We start from the raw sequence: 15,987 nt of genomic DNA, 5'->3' as shown, positions 1-15,987 counted from the left end.
TACTTTTTCATGATATTCTAATTTTATGACCAGCACCTGTAATCAGGCATTTTTTTTAATGGTCAAGAAATGTTTAGACTTCTGCACCTGTTAACAGGTATGTTGGTTAACGGTTCATGAGTTAAGAACTCTAATTTGTCTGGGACAATTTGTTTTAGAACAGCAACTTTTAAACAGAGCGTGCAAGATGAGAAATGGGCTTGTGCATGCTCTCGTACACGGTTAATGTGTTACCTCAGGGTTGTGCATGTTTTTTTTCTTAGTGGAGAGGACAATCCTCCACTATACTTTTAAAACAGAATCTGTGGGATTGATAAGGAAATTAGTACAGATTACTTTGAATATTTCTATATAAACAAATTCCTCTGATATGTGTATTTATAATGGTTTGTTTCCATTCGAAACAGTTGGGGCTAATGAGGGACAAGGGCTCAAAGAAGAGATTTTACTGAAAGACTGACGCAGGCAACTGGTGTGTAACTGCATATTTTTTTATTTAGAAAATTAAACAAAAATAGAGAGGAAAAAAGCTCCAGGTACAATGTCTGGTTGCCCAGACCCTGGGTGCAATGCTTTAACAATTGATTCATAAAAACGATAAAAACGTCAATCTGCTGTGAGGTCGGAGATTAACAGAACTTCCAATTGAATTGTGACAGTTTTTATATTCACAACCTTGAATCTGTTATTTATCAACAGGTTTTCTGCCAATAAAGTGTTTTAAAGCACAGCAGCTTGACGTTTAAAAGTATACTTACATGGTAATCCCCGAAGAGGAGAAAAGTATCACTGTCAAAAGTCAGCAAGTCTTACAAAAAAATTAAAAAAAAGTTCTGAAAGCATTCAAACCCAGGACCGGTAAGGTAGGCTATTTCTTAGCAAAAGAGATCTTCATAGCATTGGTCTGTGTGATCTTGAAGCCCTGCAGTGCATCGCGTGCAGCGCCAGCCTGGACCTCATTTTCAAACTCCACAAAGGCGATGTCATGACGGCCAGGAACCAGACGCACTTCTTTAAACCCAGGGAACCTAAAGAACACTCACATGTCAGGTTCTGCCTCAAATAATCTGAGCGACGACAGAGGTAAATACAAAATCCTGCAGAAAAATCAAACATGAAAAAAAGAAGAGCGGGTACTGACTGGTTGAAGAGCATGGAGAGCATGAGTTCATTGGTCTCTTCAGGCAGGTTTGTGAGGAAGAGGATGTGATTGGGGGGATTTTCTGAAACCTGTGAGAGAAGATCAACATTTTAGCTGAGACCACTGTGATAATGTAACATCAGGTCTTAATGAGGATCAACACAGAAAAACATTACCTGCTGCGGCATCTGTCCAGGCATCATCTGGCCAGGAGTAATGGCACCTGGAGGAATCTGGCCAGGAGCCATTCCAGGAGGGGGCATCATTCCCGGAGGGGGCATGTAAGGCGGTTGTCCTGGGATGTGCATCATCCGTGGAGCCTGGCTCATTGGAGGCATTCCCTAATGAGGAAAATACAAAAGTTTCATTTATTCACACATTCCGCCTTGAGCAGGTATGAAGCATTGCTACTAAAGATACTTCCGATGAGTGTTTCACCAACCGGCATGCCTGCAGGTACACCAGCCACCATCGCTGCAGCTGCTTTCTTACTTCCACCCGTTTCAGGTTTGGGCTTCTTCTTCTCCTTCTTACGGTCTCGTTCCACATAGGTCCCCTTCATCTTGGCAATGATGTCAGAGTCGGTCTTGGAATACTGGATTCCCTACAGGAACATAAAAATGTTTTATGGTTTTTATTCATTAGAAAGTAACTGTTGCTATGGCGATGGTAGTTTTGTGACTGAAGCCATACGAAGCTTCACAAGAAACAGGAATTGAGGGTATAGACAAAAAGTGGCTGAATGTTGATGTTAAAAGGAAGTAAACTCGCTGTCTGTGTTTTGAAAACTAAGTCTACCCTAGACTAATCTGTTAGATCAACGGTCTGTAACTAGACTCGCTCCAACTCACTATGACTAAGCTGTTTTTAAACCCATCAGCAGCAGAGCTCCTGAGGTCTGTTAATGTGGCTGACATTACAATATCCTGAAAGCCAAAATGAATACTACAGTAACAGCCATTCAAAATTGACCTTCCCAGTCAAAAGGCAGACGAATGGCAGCAAATTCCCCTCCAATTTCCGGCCACTGGCCTTCTCCTGGGCATGCATATATTTTCATTCTGGCACCACCCTTTCACTGAATTACAGGAGATAACGCTTCTCTTTAGATCTTAATGTCCACAAATCATGACAGAAAGAATGTTTTACATGTTTAAAAAGGAATTGTATGGGGACCAGCCAAGGGTCCATAAAAGAAAGTGGGGAAAGTTTAAATGGCTACTACTGTAATTCAGGATCAGAACTCATTACACACCAGAAGAGCACCAAACATGTGCTTTTAGACACAAAACCTGGACTGCAACAAAAAATAATTTAACTTTATTGATTTCAATTTTGAGTAATATACCTCTGCATTAAACCCATCCCCTTCGGGAATAGTGAGCTAACATTGTGGGGCACCCAGGGAGCAATGGGGGGCTAAGGGTGATGCTCAGAGACCCAGAGTGGCAGTCTGTGGGACTAGGTTTCAAACTTACAATCTCAGGTTTCCAAGCTCTATGCCCCAATCACTAGGCCACCATTTCCCAATCCAGTATATTGTCAAAATAAAACCTGGGATATATAGGCATTGCAATTAGTCATCCAAGTATAAAGTTATTAGAAAAAATAAAAGATGTTTGGGGTGAGCTGTTCTTCAAGCAGTGTGTCCAAGCTCATCAGTTGTTAAGGCTATCACACAAATGTTGCTGGAAAGCTTTGTCTACATCACTCTTTCAAACAAATCAAGATTACTTAGGAGTGATGAAATCCCTTTATAAAACAAAATAATTGGCACCCACAACTCTCATGCCCTGGATTAGGGAAAATATATTATATAAAGTTTTTTTGTTGTCTTTTTTTTTTTTAATCATGCCCAATATGTGTTTGTTTTGAGGTTGCAGGAACTAAAGCAGCATTTTAAAAGAAGAAAGTATTTTCACCACCTCGTCTTTTTGTACCCTTAGTTTAGCATGCAGATGTTTTGAGCACAAGAGAGGGCAGGTTCTATATTAGAAGATATCAACGGATTACATACATTATAACCTAAAAATTAAGGTGATGGGAATGAAGGGTTGAGTTCATATTGGGGAAAGCATGAATTGATGCATTATACATACAAATACGATGGCAACAAGCTTATTTTGTTCAAACATTTGGTGGATTTTGCTAAGGTCAACATTTTTCTTTACATTTTGTCAGAGGATACTTAAAGGGCTCTTTTTTTATAGTAACAATCAGGAGGAATAAAAGGTCCAGATACAGGCCGTTACTCTGTGTTTCTGATCCACTTACCATAGGTTTATCGTAAAAGGGAAACCCCTGCATCGACCTTAAGGCGTTCGAGGCGCTGTTGATCTCTTTAAAGATAACAAAGGCCTGACCTTTCATCTTCAGGTTTCGTGCTACCAAGATGTCCAATATCTGCCCAAACTGGGAGAAGATCGCATACAGCGACTTCTTCAGCTCTGTGTAAACAAGAGAAGGCAGAACAAGGCATGAGTGGGTTTATTCGACGTGCAAGTATTCAGTAAAGGCTGTTAAGGTAGAAACTCACCATCTTTCTTAATTTTCTCATTCAGGTTGTTGATGTAAATAGTGTGATTAGGCCGAACTTCTGGAGTAGTCATCTTACGGTCTATCTGCGATCACCTGGAATTAAATCAAACCGCACTTCAGCATTTTAGACAATCCGAAGCTCAACAAAGAATTGAAACGAAGCTAACGAAGGTTAGCAAACAATCATCCAGCGTGTTGGCCTCTTAGCTATATAAGCTAGGTCAACATTTTCCACATAATCAATCCCTATAATTCAATATTAACTTCTAGTTTTATCATAAATACATACGAAGCAAACGCGAATATGCAAATATCTCAGTTAAAGCAATTATCTCAAATATTCGTAATAATTGTTGAGCTGAATGTAGCCGAAATATTCACCTCCAAACGATGGATGAAAACCCCGGCCTTCTGAAATCCCGTATTATGTTCTCGCGTTATTTCTTCTTCTTCTTCTTCTTCTTGTGAGGTTTTATGACGGTTGGCCAACTAGTTAAAAGTGCATTACCGCCACCAACGAATAAGGAGTAAAACAAGGAAAAGGGAAACAAGAATCTTTTTTATTAAGTCAACAACATTTACATATAAAAATGGAAACAAAAGTCACCCTCTGAAAAAATAAAATAAAATAAATAATACTAATCTCGCGTTATTTGTTCTCGCGTTATCGGTCAAAAAGCAACTTCCGGGGTATCCATCACGCGTCACACTTTTAAAGTTTGTTATTGGTTGTTGTCGTAAAGTACACCGTTTTGTTATCTTATATTTCGAAAACCGATGAGCTTATTCCTTTGAAGTTTACTCGCCGTTAGTGACAGTTAGTATAAATAAGTTCAAAGGAGAATATAGGTTATAAAAGTATTTCCTTAATACACAAGTGTACCCATTCATCCCAGTAGGTGGCGGTAATGCATGGAAAGGTTGATTGCAAGTCGTAACTAAACTTAAGGAATAAGAAGCGTATGTGGTTGTTTCCGAATATGGGGAGAACGCAGGGGGAAGTCTGCTTCCTTTGACAGTCTGTGAAGTTAGACCAAAGCAGCGTGCCAGGCTAAAGGAGCCTGGGGCAGGTTTGTTGAAATACTCCTTAGCTTCTATATACTAATGAAAAAGATCCCCATGATGATTTTTTCTTTCTTTTGTGGTGGAGAAGCTGTAGATGTCACTCCCTCCTCCACCTCCTCCCCCAGCTCTGCTTCCTCCACCCCCAGCAGCCAAGAAGAAGCTGTACCAGAGCATAGCCAGCAGCAGTGCTCCTGTGGAGGGGGATCACACCGAGGCATGCCTGCTTCTCAGACAGAGGGATGGCTGGTGAGATTTCTGATGAATACAAACAAATCCCCCAGTTAAATATTTGCTACTGCACTGATCTGGAGATGTTTAAAGAAAAAACTAAATGAACTTTTGCAATCAGATACTCTGTCACTATCACAACACTTCTAAAAGTGCCAATTAGTATCCAAAAGCTTTTCCAATTGAAAGAGAGCAGATAGTATCTAAGATATATATAAAAACCAGTGATGAGAACTAATTCCAAATTTCATTTGTGTTAGGTGTATAGTTGGTATACTTTGTTAATTTATAAAATAGTTTAAAGTTGTTATTATTATGTACATTTGTATTACACTTTTATTGCACACTACAATTTGTCATGATGTGTTGTGTCAAGATTTTTGTTCTAATCACAGTGAATGGTGAATTTAAATTTTGCCTGACTGAAGGGTTTTGGACTTGATAAGTTTGTCTAAACTTCTTTCAAAACTCTTTGTGGAACTATAATGCATTTTTATTATTACTCATGCCAAATGTGAGTGTTTTGTTTAATTTCGAAAAGAAAGAAAGAAAGAAAGTGAGATTGATATTGTAGAATTTGAGTGCATAACTACTGCTTGGAAGGATTGTTTCAGTTTTGAGTGAACTCACTGACAAAGAGAGTGAAGAGACCACTGACTGAGCTTGTAGGGGTCACGTTGTGGGCATGGCTGAATCCAAGCAGTCATGCTGCACTAGTGTACTAAGGGTGTGGGGTAACACATGAGTGTCGTATTAAACTGTATTTCTGGTGACTATCACTCCCAGTCTTTGATTGACCGTTGGATGCTCCTGCAACTGTCTGTAACAGTCATTTCACTGAGGTTCCCTCCTTTACCTTACCCTGTCATAGTTTTACTACCCTTAGACTCAGTATCTTATTATGACTGCAGTACTTTACGGTTAAGTATGTTGGCAAGAGGATTTGAAAACACACAAAAAAGCAAGAATCTATATTTATTGGGACTGTTCATGGACATAAAACCTAATATAACTGCAGACAGGATGGAACAAAGTCAAAAAAGTAAAGATCAGGGACAAATTAGATAATAGTCTTAAGAACTATTATCCAAGTTGTGCTTAAAAATTATTTGTCTTTTATTTGATGCCATGTTTTCTCCTCAGCTTCAGGCAGGATCTGCAGTGGTTACTGGTAAACACATACGTGCCTTCCCTCATCCAAGATGGTCCCCAGTAAGTCACTGAACGCTGGCCTCAGCTTTGATCCTACTGAGTTATCTGTCATACAGCATGCTAGTGAACACAAAGGTGCTAGTGTTGTTTCTCCATAATGACTGATTTTAAATACGAGTCGGTGAACATTCGGCATGCCTTAAACATTTTCATATTCTAGGTGTGGTTTGGTGGCTCTCTGGATGGCTGCTCACCTGCGACAGCCACAGATCAGTATCGACATAGAGACTGTGGTCCAGACGGCAGTGAGGAGGGGCTACACAGCCCAGGGGGAAATGTTTTCAGGTACTGGTCTCTGCTGCTGGTCCTTCAGATTACATTTTTTTTTTAAACACAAATTTTGGTGATTTTACAGTCTTTTTGAGGAAGTATTTGCATCCCTTGTGTGAACTATCAATATAATCGATTGTTAAGTGTTAATATGAAATATCTGGGCGTGCAGGTGGAGCAGTGGTTAGCACGCAAGACACATTTACAGAGGCTTTAGTCAACGCAGGGGACCGGGGTTCAAATCCGGCCTGTGGTCCTTTCCTGCATGTCTCTCCCCTTCTCTCATACCCACTTTTCCTGTCAGCCTACTGTCGAAAAAACAAGTCACTAGTGCCGTAAAAACTCAAAAAACCAAAAACAAATGAAATATCTTAAAAGTGTGGCATGCGTTTGCCTTTAGGTTCCTTTACTCTGATGGTATTTAATAGAATCCAATGAAAACAATGGGCTTTCATACGCAGCAGCAAAGATTAGCTGGAGACAGCAGACTTGTAGATGTTGTCCTGGTGAACTAATCTGAGAGGAAAATGCTTTTAACTGAAATGTTAAAGGAAGCAAAAGATGGCTAAACTTATTTCAGGAAGATTAATAAAAAATGGGAGGTACACTTTTCAGATTTTTCTTTTAAAGGTTTTGATAACTGCAACATTTTCCTAATCTGAACAACTAGTCACCACTTCTTCTCAGAACAAAACTCGATAAATAGGAAAAAAAAATGAACTGACCCAATAAGAAAAATAAGCATCGTGATGAAGTGAGGAAACTGAAGAATGCACCGAAATACAGTATGTGACAAAACATAAACAACTTAAAGAGGTGTAAACACTTTCTTCTATACAGAGTGAACATGTCTACAGTATTTTGGTCTTAGTTTCTTCGTCTATAGGAACTAGGAAAAATAAATTAACCGATATAAGCCTTTCCTATGGTGATGAATATTGATATATCAAATATATTGAAAATGTTTCCCTGAAATGTTTGTATGCAGTAGCTTAACTTAGTTTTCTTTTGTTTACAAGAATCTGACCATGATGATGCAATGTGTTGCTGCCTGTTGTCAATTATTGAACTTTTAATTTTACCAGCGTTCAACATGGCCCTGTTGGCAGAAGAGGTCTGTGTCTGTAAGGCGGAACTGCTGTCAGGAGGTCTGAGTGGCAGAAACGCTGAGGCCATCATCAGACATCTCTGTAGCGGACAGCCTGTTCTCATCCCGTATCCTGCAGTCGATCAAACTCCACATATACATTGATGTTTATGGTTTTACCTGCAACATGCAGCTCCTTGACGGCATGCTCAGATATGATGAGGACTTCAACCACGAGCCATGCCAGCGTAGCGGTCACAGAGCGCATTGGGCCGTTGCTTCGGGTATGAACCGGTAGTTTAGCAGATTTATTATTTTTATGTAACTTCTTTCTTTACAGTTTGGAATTGCTTTTCAGGTAATTTAGGTTTAAACTGTTTTTCTTTAAGAATAAACAAGCATTTGTTCATTTTGGTGTTTAAACTACCTCTTTATCTTGATGAATATCTACTCTCTTGATCCAGAAACACAGAACTTGTCCATTGATTGCAGGTGTGCTCCTCGGTTTAGACCAGGGGACTGTAAACGTCGAACATAATCAGCCGGATCCCACTCTGCCTTGGCTCTACCTCTCCACCAACAGCAATCTTCCTTGTCCCATCAACAGCACAAGCGCCACAGAGGTTCACATCCTTGCCAAGCAGGGTAAGAGCCTTCGCTACCAGCTGTGGAGTCTGGACAGTGTTGCCCAGAGCAACAGGCAGCTGAGGGAAATTGACCCCCTGAGAGCCAAGGATGGGAAGCAGTACGTGGTTCCTGAGGGAGGAGTGGAGGCCGGGCTGGCAGGACAGGCAGTTCTTCTCCACACAAAGACTCAGGAGCAGAAAGCAAAGTGATTCTGATCAGGTTCATCCTCAACAGTCAAGATGCCACATTAGAGTCGACAACTTTATTGGAGAGAGCGCAAAGTGTCACAACACAAAAGGACATCTTTTTACAAATATTACAATAGTTAAAGCTGTAATAAATACATGAAATAGGTAGAAATAAAATCATGTATTTGATACATCTAAAAATATTTATATAAAAGACATTTTTCATGTCATTTCCTGTGCAATAAATTTAACCACAAACTGCAGACTCATCACTTTTTCTATAAACAATTTTGGCCCTGCCCACTGACAGAAGTAAATATTTTCTGATTTTATACAGTCACAAGCTTACTTTGTCAAATATTAAACATGTATGAATTTTGGCAGTTTGGTCCAGCCTGGTTCTTTTTATCCACTAATTGATAGATTTGGGAATATTTGAGTTTGATTTTGCATAAAAAAATGCTCTCATGCATTTAATCCTTGTCTTGAGCTTCGGTAAAAAAAAAAGGCAAATTATTAAGGCTCTTATTTTCAGTTTATTGCAATCCATAACAAGGACAGAGCAAGGGGTTAATGAGCAATTTCAAACAGTCTTTGTTTAACATATTGCTTTTATAAAGAACAAAGGTTCATATCCAGTTTTCTTTCTTGAAAAGCAGCACCTAGTTTGAGAACCTAACGAATTCCACACATTACAGAGAACATGTGGGCTGATAATACTTTGTAAACATTAATACTCCATTTCCAACTGATATGACAACGGTTTGGAGATTTAAAAAAAATGCATTTGTTTAATTTATTTTCACTTTCTTTATATCAGATTTATGCTGTACCCAAGTAAATGTTCCAAGTTAAAGAATTGCACAGCAACATAAGGAAGCTGCAGGATGCTGGTCAATATCCAGAACCCAGTTAGGAAGAGACAAATCAGTAGCACTGCTATGGTAACCTACAGCATTGTTTCCTTGTAAACTGTGCTGAATGCTACAGTTTAGTGTAACCAAATATGACTTACAGCAATTATCCTCATGTCTAAAAGTCATCTTGGCTCAACTTTAACCTTAGCTGGACTAATATATTCCAAGTCTTTGTTCTTGTAAAGTTTTTAAAAAGCTCACACATTCATTTTCAGCTACATTTCACCTTTCATGCAACCATTTTTCTATAAAACCCCCAAAGCAAAAAGCTGGTAAGAGAAAATCCAACTGGAGTTAAACTGTAAACCAAGTGCATCACACAGAGGCACTGCTCCTTTTTGTTCGATTGCTTTTAGAGGATCCACAGTGCAACAATTTCCAAAGAATCATAGCTTTGTCAAGCTGCTTACTGTATATTAAAAAAAGAGGGAAAGAGTGAAAATTAACAAGCACTGCATTGCATCATACAAAAACTACAAAGGAACACAGTTTGTAAGAAAGGCGAGAGATAAGATGCAAGTTAGTTTATACTTGGATGAACTCTTTGGAGAGAGAGAAAGACCCTTAGACTGGAATGATCAGTTATAAAAACAAGTTAGGCACAGCAACTTTACAAATATTAAGAAGGATATCCCAAGGCCAAAAAAATGGGAGATTAAATTAAGACTATTTACATACTGAGTTAGTTAACACTTGGTCTCGACAGTGGTTTAGTGTTACTGTGTGCTTATACATCAAAAATGGTACATCACTAAAAAAAAATAAAACAAAAAAATCTTTGCTATACAATTCAAGCTCTCCAAGATCAAGTTCATGGATGTAAGACGAGTTGCTGTTAGCAACAGCATCCAGGAGAGGGCGCTGTTGACAAAATGAACACTAGTGTGTGTAAATATCAAAGCTTTGATTAGTTTGAAGGAAGCCAATGGGAGAAAAGTTAGATTTATAGTCTTGTACATTCCTCAACCTTTTGCTCATGCTGAGGTCACCCCCCCTCACAAAACCCTAAAGTTTATTATAATGCAAATCAAAATCCTTTAGGCATTTTCCACTTTGTCCTGCTCTCCTTTTCATTAACATGAGTGGATTAACAAGTTTGATAATGGAAAAAAAAAAAAGATTTAACTGGAACCCATTCACATCACGCCTCCTGTGAGTTTTTATCCTCTTCACAAGGTGTCTGAGGAATCATGCTGCTCAAGATGTCGATGAGGTTGTCCATTCCCCACAGGTAGCCATCCTCCCTGTTGCCCTCCACCCAGGGAGTCCTGTGGTCCAACGTCATAGAGGGTGGCAGGGGAACAGTCTTTCCGAAGTCGATCATCCAGATGCTGGCCTTCCCAGATGCGTCGTGCACGAAGAGAAGAGAGCTGCCCACAACCTAAGACGGAGAGCCGGTCACACAGATGAGCTGAGGTGTGATTATAATGCAGCAGGGATAACAGAAGAAAAGGAACATTTATCCCACCTCATGCGTCTTGAAGAAGTGCGACTTCTCAAGGACAGAGCACAGTTCTTTCAGCCGCTGCAGGTAAAGTTTCTACCAAGAACAAAAGACAAGGCAAACCAGACTGTGAATCCAAAAAACAGGAAATGAATCATTTTTCTTGTTAGACTAAATCTGAAGCTATATATTCTTTCAATAAACACCTCAGTATTAATAATGTTATGACCGTAAACATGAACCAACAAGCAGTCTTTAAAGGTTAGCATGAAGCCAGAGGGCAGGAGCAATGCAAACCAAACTACTGGGAACAGATCATTGCTGTTGGCCTTTTTCATGCCAAAGTGCTACTTGTTCAGACCAGTTCCTTAAGACAATAATTAGACATGGCACTTCCTAATTTAATGGTTTATATTGAGTGAGAAATATGCCTTAAAATATTTACAGAAGAGGATTAGGGCCACTGAAAAAAATAAAAAAAGTTAACTGATTTTTAAATTGTGACTTTTTTTTTTTTTGAATTCTGACTTTTCTCAGAATTCTGACTTTAATCTCAGGATTCTGACTTTAATCTCAGGATTCTGACTTTAATCTCAGGATTCTGACTTTTGTCTCAGAATTTTGGATCTTAATGTAGATGGGCACTATGAAGGAAGAGATGTGGGAGCACTCAGCTTGAAAGATGTGAGTTGTTTGAGAGGGCCAGTAACACATTGGTGGAAAATAACGGAATTAGGTGACTTTTTACGTGCCAGAGGGGTCCTTGGTGATGCCATTTCATTAATGGAAGAGCAGAAGGTGATTAAAACAAGAGAGATAGTTCAGTCTTTAAAACAGATATGGCTACGGCTTGATGCTAACATGTTTGTTAGCTGTCAAAATTCAGCCAGAATTCTGAGATTAAAGTCAGAATTCTGACTTTTTTCTAATATACTGAGATAAAATTTTAAAATCAGTTAAATAAAAAATAAAAAAATCAGTGGCCCTAATCCTCTTTTGTAAATATTAAACCAGCATAGAATAAATTACAAATACACCCATTTAATAAATAAATTGGTTTTACAATTTTTTGAATGTGTCAAAAAATAAATGATGTAAAATAAAAACGGAGGTTTTGCAGTAAAAACATCTATTTTTGTTAGTTTTATGTTTAGTTAATTCACCGTGAGATTACAAAAAGGTAATAATAAAAAAATTAAAAAAATCTACTGGACTTTGTTTCCAAGTTTGAAGACCTTTTTTTCAAATGTCCATGTAAAGGTTGGCTAGAATTGGTGACACGGGAGATCCCATGGCACAACCATGCTTTGGTCTGTAAAAATTACTAATAAACTTGAAATAGGTTGTGGAAAGACAAAGGTCCAGCAGGTTGCAGACCCGGTCCGGAGTGAATTATTTCATTTAAATGAATATCATCGTTTGATTGGCTAATTTCCTCGACAAACCACACAAAGCGCCTGAAGTAGCTGAAGCCCCGCCCACTAGAATAAGGCTCACTGATATAACACACTCAGGCTGTTCTTAAACAAATTCAATAGAGAGATAATTATGTGAGCTATCATTAATATTTAGAATAGCTATTATTGGTCAAATGTAGGTACTTTATATACACTAAATAGTAGTGAAGAGGTGACACATTTAAGAACTTTTTGAAGTATTTACACTTTTTTTTTTTAAACCTCCACAGCTTCCGAAGCAGAGCTAAAAGAAGTATTTTCATATGTGAACATCCGACAGCACAAGTCCGTATTCTTCAAAGTAGTATTTGTGATAATTTATTAATTGATTTTATTGAATAACTCCAGATTCATTTGGCCACATACCAGGATCTGAACGTTGCCGTCAACAAAGTCTTCCAAGGCTTTCATCACCTGCTCTCTTTGCTTCGTCTTCTTGAAGTTGGTGTTACACGTTCCATCACCTTTCTGTTAAAAAAGACAAAAACTACTTAATTTTTGCTCCCTTCTCTCGTAAAATTATGTTTAAATTTGACCATGTTACATTTGAGACCTTTTTAAGAACAGAACTATGTAAACTTTAAGACCTGTTGCCAAGAAAGTAAAAAAAATTTTTACCAACTCATGATAAAACTGAAAATAGATCCATCTTTCTCCTGCACAGTTCTTGTTATCAACTAACAGCCATCATGTTGCCTTGTTTGATTGACCTGATCTATTCATAAATCTATGCAGGAGGGTTAACCTAGATGTTGACTTCACAGCAGCAAACCCAGTTAAGGTTTCATCTTATTTGCTTGATCTGTCAGCACTAAAAAGCTACTTAAAAAGCAGCAACAGGTAAATATAACTTTGACCTATGATAAGTTGACTGTAGATACTTTTTGAACTAGTACAAAAAAAGTTATTTTTATTTTGAGGGATTCAAATAAACATTTTTTTTCCACTTTGATAAGCTGCCTCAGATTTATTTCTCCAAAGAACAAAGAGTCCTTTATAAAATGGTGTCTAAACAGGAGGGTTTTTTTCATCTCGTCAAGAAGAAATCCACTCCCGCTCTTTTGTGTTTACCTCTCATGAAAACATGCGGCTGTATTTCTTGCTCACCCCTGAGTAACCCTGACGTCAGCAGCCAGACATGTTAAAAGCAATAGATGTTCAGAGAGAGCGCAGACCTTAATGCCTTCTATGCGGAAGCCGAGCGTAGCGGTGGAGCTCAGCGTCTCTCTCCACTGCATGTACCGAGGTTTCAGGACGCCCTCCTGAGCCCGCTCCTCTTCGGTGGGGGCACCGGGGTCCACAGAAATCATTTTCTCATACATGTCTTTTCGCAGACGGGGGCGCTCTCTTGCTTTCATCAGCTCCTCCTCCAAATACGTCCTGAAATATACAGGTGTAGTCACTGAAATTAGCTTATTTTATTTTTGTCCCAGTATCACAGCTTTTATTTAATATTTTCTAATCTACAGACACACACTTTGCAGTGGTTTTAATGCATTTTACTTCACTTTTATTCCCTGGCAGCCGATTGCATTCTGCCCCTCATTCATTACCTTGTGGAGCCTCCTTCAGTTGCAATCATTTGCACTATATCTCTCTGAGTATTACACATTTTTATTCTTAATATTTCTATTTTCTCACCTGCTGCCCATCTTGCAGTCCATGATTGAAGGCGAGTCAAAGTCGACCAGCAGGTCGTCCATCAGGTTATATTCCTGGTCGTCCTTCTGCACCACGCCGTAATACCCAGGCACGTAGGGATGCAGAATGTCCTGCATCAGCTTCTCCAGACACTGCTGCTCACACTCGCAGTATCGCTTCAACAGGCGGCCTCCGTCTCTGGCCAGGAAGTTGCCTTTGAGAGAGAAAACATTAATTAAAAGGAGCAATTTGACATATAAAGGTCTGTACAGGTCTGTTGATCTTTAAAAAAAAAAAAGTTTTTTTAAAAGATCATAAAATCAGCTGCAGATCAGCTGGTGGTGACAGAGTCACCTTTAGACACAGACAGGTGAGCTGCTTGTCCTATTTTCTGCTTTTTTTTTTTTCTTACCCAGGCTGAAATGACCTTCTGCTGGCTTCAGATTTGTTTACCCAACAGTTATGATGGAGGTATTAATCTTATCTTCCATATCTAGAAGAGTAGTACGATAGATATGCATACCTGCATGGCCAGCTAGCTGCACCCATGAATGACGCCTCTTGAGGGTGAAGGCTAAAGGAGACCAGTGAACCATGCTCTTCAACCTGCTCCAGGGTTTATTCTGAAAACAGATAAACAAGCAATTCCATCATTTAGCTGAAGGAAAAACGACAAAAAAAAATAATAAATCCGAGACCCCAACTGATCTGTGTCCCGTTTAACGTTAGGTGCAGGCCAGAGGAATGATTACCGATTAGAGGAAAACGCACCCTGTTCTCCACACACACACACTCACACATATCAGCAGACATTGGACAAACCCTCCCCTTTAAACCAAGGCCAGGTGCATAACGCACTTGACAAAGCCCATTCATAAAACATTTACCAAAGTTACCAGTGTGCTGTCGTAAAACAGAACCTCACTGTCTGATAGCGAGTGTGTGTTTGTGTGTAAAAGCTATCGATGTTGGGAAGTCTGGAAACGAGGACAGTGTGCAGCAGGAGTAAGCGGTTTGAGGAGAACCAGACGTGCATCGATTAGAGCCAGCGTGTGTGGGAAAGAACAACACTTACTGACAGGAATGTGCTCTTCCAGGAGTTACCCAACAGCACAGAGACACAAACACAGCAAATATTTCCTTCTTGGCTCACTGGGAATGAGTGTGAGCGAAAAAAAAAAAAGCTATGTCCCAAAACGTCACAGGGACGGAAGGCTTTGACCTTGGGATCGCTCTGTTTTTATTACAGGTTGGTTTCCAGATTCTTCCTCTCTGTCTGCCTTCTTACCCCAGCTGCTTATCTGACACTCTGACAATTAAGAAAGTAGACTACAACGCAAACACAAAACCATTTATTTAGTTCATCCAGAAGTTTTAATTAGTTTGGAGCCATTAATCAACATTTTATTCAATTTAGTTGGTATATTGACAGGAAGGTAAAGGAGCTGTCTGCACTAATAAATCCTAAACTCCTTCCTATCCAACTCTGTTTTTTTTAGTTAGATTATACAAATATATACTGGAAATTCCTGTCAGGTACAATCTCAGTCGTATATATATATATATATATATATATATATATATATATATATATTAGGGATGCACAATATAATCGGCCCCCTATCGGTATCGGCCTGTATCGGCCTTAGAACTGAATATCGGACATCGGCCACCCCACCGATATTTAACCCGATATTTGATCAGCTTCTGAGTTTCTAAAGTCTAAAAAAAATCTATAAAATACTACTTCTACCTCAAAAACTTCTTTTTTACAGACTTAAAAACTTCTAAAGACGAAGGAAAAATATTGATACATTAAAATCTCACAATATCTTCATATGCTGATATATTGCCATTTAAAAACACCATATCAATCTCTTTTACTAATGAAATATTGCTATATGTCATCGTTATGCTACGAAATCCCCCGAAAATTCACGAAATTTTGCCATATTTTTATATGTTGATATATTGATGGGTTATCTATCTATTTTACTAACAAAATCTCAAAAGAATTTGCAAAATATCACAAGAGTTTGTAACAGAACGATGAAATTTCACGAGATTTTAAAAAGTAAAATAGATCGATACCGTGTTTTTAAAAATCAATTTGATATCAGCATATGAAAATATATTTGAGTATATTATTTTTCAAAGTGTCAGAAATGGATA

At 38.7% G+C, this 15,987-nt stretch overlaps 3 protein-coding genes across 4 annotated transcripts in view; 1 reads left to right on the top strand and 2 right to left on the bottom strand.

Moving 5' to 3' along the window:
• Positions 1–472: 472 nt before the first annotated feature.
• Positions 473–4,121, bottom strand: snrpa (small nuclear ribonucleoprotein polypeptide A). The gene is made up of 7 exons (XM_038306313.1): positions 4,061–4,121; positions 3,678–3,772; positions 3,416–3,588; positions 1,584–1,745; positions 1,318–1,482; positions 1,142–1,230; positions 473–1,028 (listed from the first exon to the last, which is right to left on the bottom strand). The coding sequence occupies exons 2-7, from the start codon at positions 3,748–3,750 to the stop codon at positions 869–871; spliced, it is 822 nt and encodes a 273-aa protein (XP_038162241.1). The 5' UTR covers positions 3,751–3,772; positions 4,061–4,121; the 3' UTR covers positions 473–868.
• A 505-nt stretch (positions 4,122–4,626) lies between these two features.
• Positions 4,627–8,737, top strand: cunh19orf54 (chromosome unknown C19orf54 homolog). 2 transcript variants are annotated; one of them, XM_038306330.1, is made up of 7 exons: positions 4,627–4,749; positions 4,833–4,990; positions 6,116–6,184; positions 6,345–6,469; positions 7,540–7,669; positions 7,755–7,825; positions 8,034–8,737. In XM_038306330.1, the coding sequence occupies exons 2-7, from the start codon at positions 4,839–4,841 to the stop codon at positions 8,375–8,377; spliced, it is 891 nt and encodes a 296-aa protein (XP_038162258.1). In that variant the 5' UTR covers positions 4,627–4,749; positions 4,833–4,838; the 3' UTR covers positions 8,378–8,737. The 2 variants fall into 2 exon arrangements, with proteins under 2 accessions (XP_038162258.1, XP_038162259.1); XM_038306331.1 differs by having other exon boundaries at positions 4,633–4,749; positions 4,830–4,990.
• itpkcb (inositol-trisphosphate 3-kinase Cb) overlaps positions 8,416–15,987 on the bottom strand; it is a 25,109-nt gene continuing 17,537 nt past the window's right edge. The window contains exons 3-8 of the mRNA XM_038306329.1: positions 14,339–14,438; positions 13,816–14,029; positions 13,350–13,554; positions 12,541–12,642; positions 10,742–10,813; positions 8,416–10,654 (exon numbers count right to left, since the gene is read on the bottom strand). Of these exons, the coding sequence (XP_038162257.1) occupies positions 10,415–10,654; positions 10,742–10,813; positions 12,541–12,642; positions 13,350–13,554; positions 13,816–14,029; positions 14,339–14,438 (933 nt within the window). The 3' untranslated portion in view covers positions 8,416–10,414. The remainder of the gene's footprint in view (positions 10,655–10,741; positions 10,814–12,540; positions 12,643–13,349; positions 13,555–13,815; positions 14,030–14,338; positions 14,439–15,987) is intronic.

Source organism: Cyprinodon tularosa, unplaced genomic scaffold (assembly GCF_016077235.1).
Source record: "Cyprinodon tularosa strain WSP-4 unplaced genomic scaffold, ASM1607723v1 ctg58, whole genome shotgun sequence".
NCBI lineage: Eukaryota > Metazoa > Chordata > Actinopteri > Cyprinodontiformes > Cyprinodontidae > Cyprinodon > Cyprinodon tularosa.
Note: the sequence above shows the minus strand (reverse complement) of the source record. Positions and strands in the feature narration are given on the sequence as shown.

Bases quoted from the DNA above. Each gene is read 5' to 3' on its own strand.
- snrpa (XM_038306313.1), bottom strand. From the start codon at position 3,750: ATGACTACTCCAGAAGTTCGGCCTAATCACACTATTTACATCAACAAC. The intron at 1,746-3,415 runs GTAAGTGGATCA...ATGTTCCTGTAG, and splicing joins CCTTTTACGATAAACCTATG to GGAATCCAGTATTCCAAGAC. The intron at 1,483-1,583 runs GTTGGTGAAACA...TTTCCTCATTAG, and splicing joins GTGTACCTGCAGGCATGCCG to GGAATGCCTCCAATGAGCCA.
- cunh19orf54 (XM_038306330.1), top strand. From the start codon at position 4,839: ATGTCACTCCCTCCTCCACCTCCTCCCCCAGCTCTGCTTCCTCCACCC. The intron at 7,670-7,754 runs GTATCCTGCAGT...CGGCATGCTCAG, and splicing joins GGACAGCCTGTTCTCATCCC to ATATGATGAGGACTTCAACC. The intron at 7,826-8,033 runs GTATGAACCGGT...CATTGATTGCAG, and splicing joins GCATTGGGCCGTTGCTTCGG to GTGTGCTCCTCGGTTTAGAC.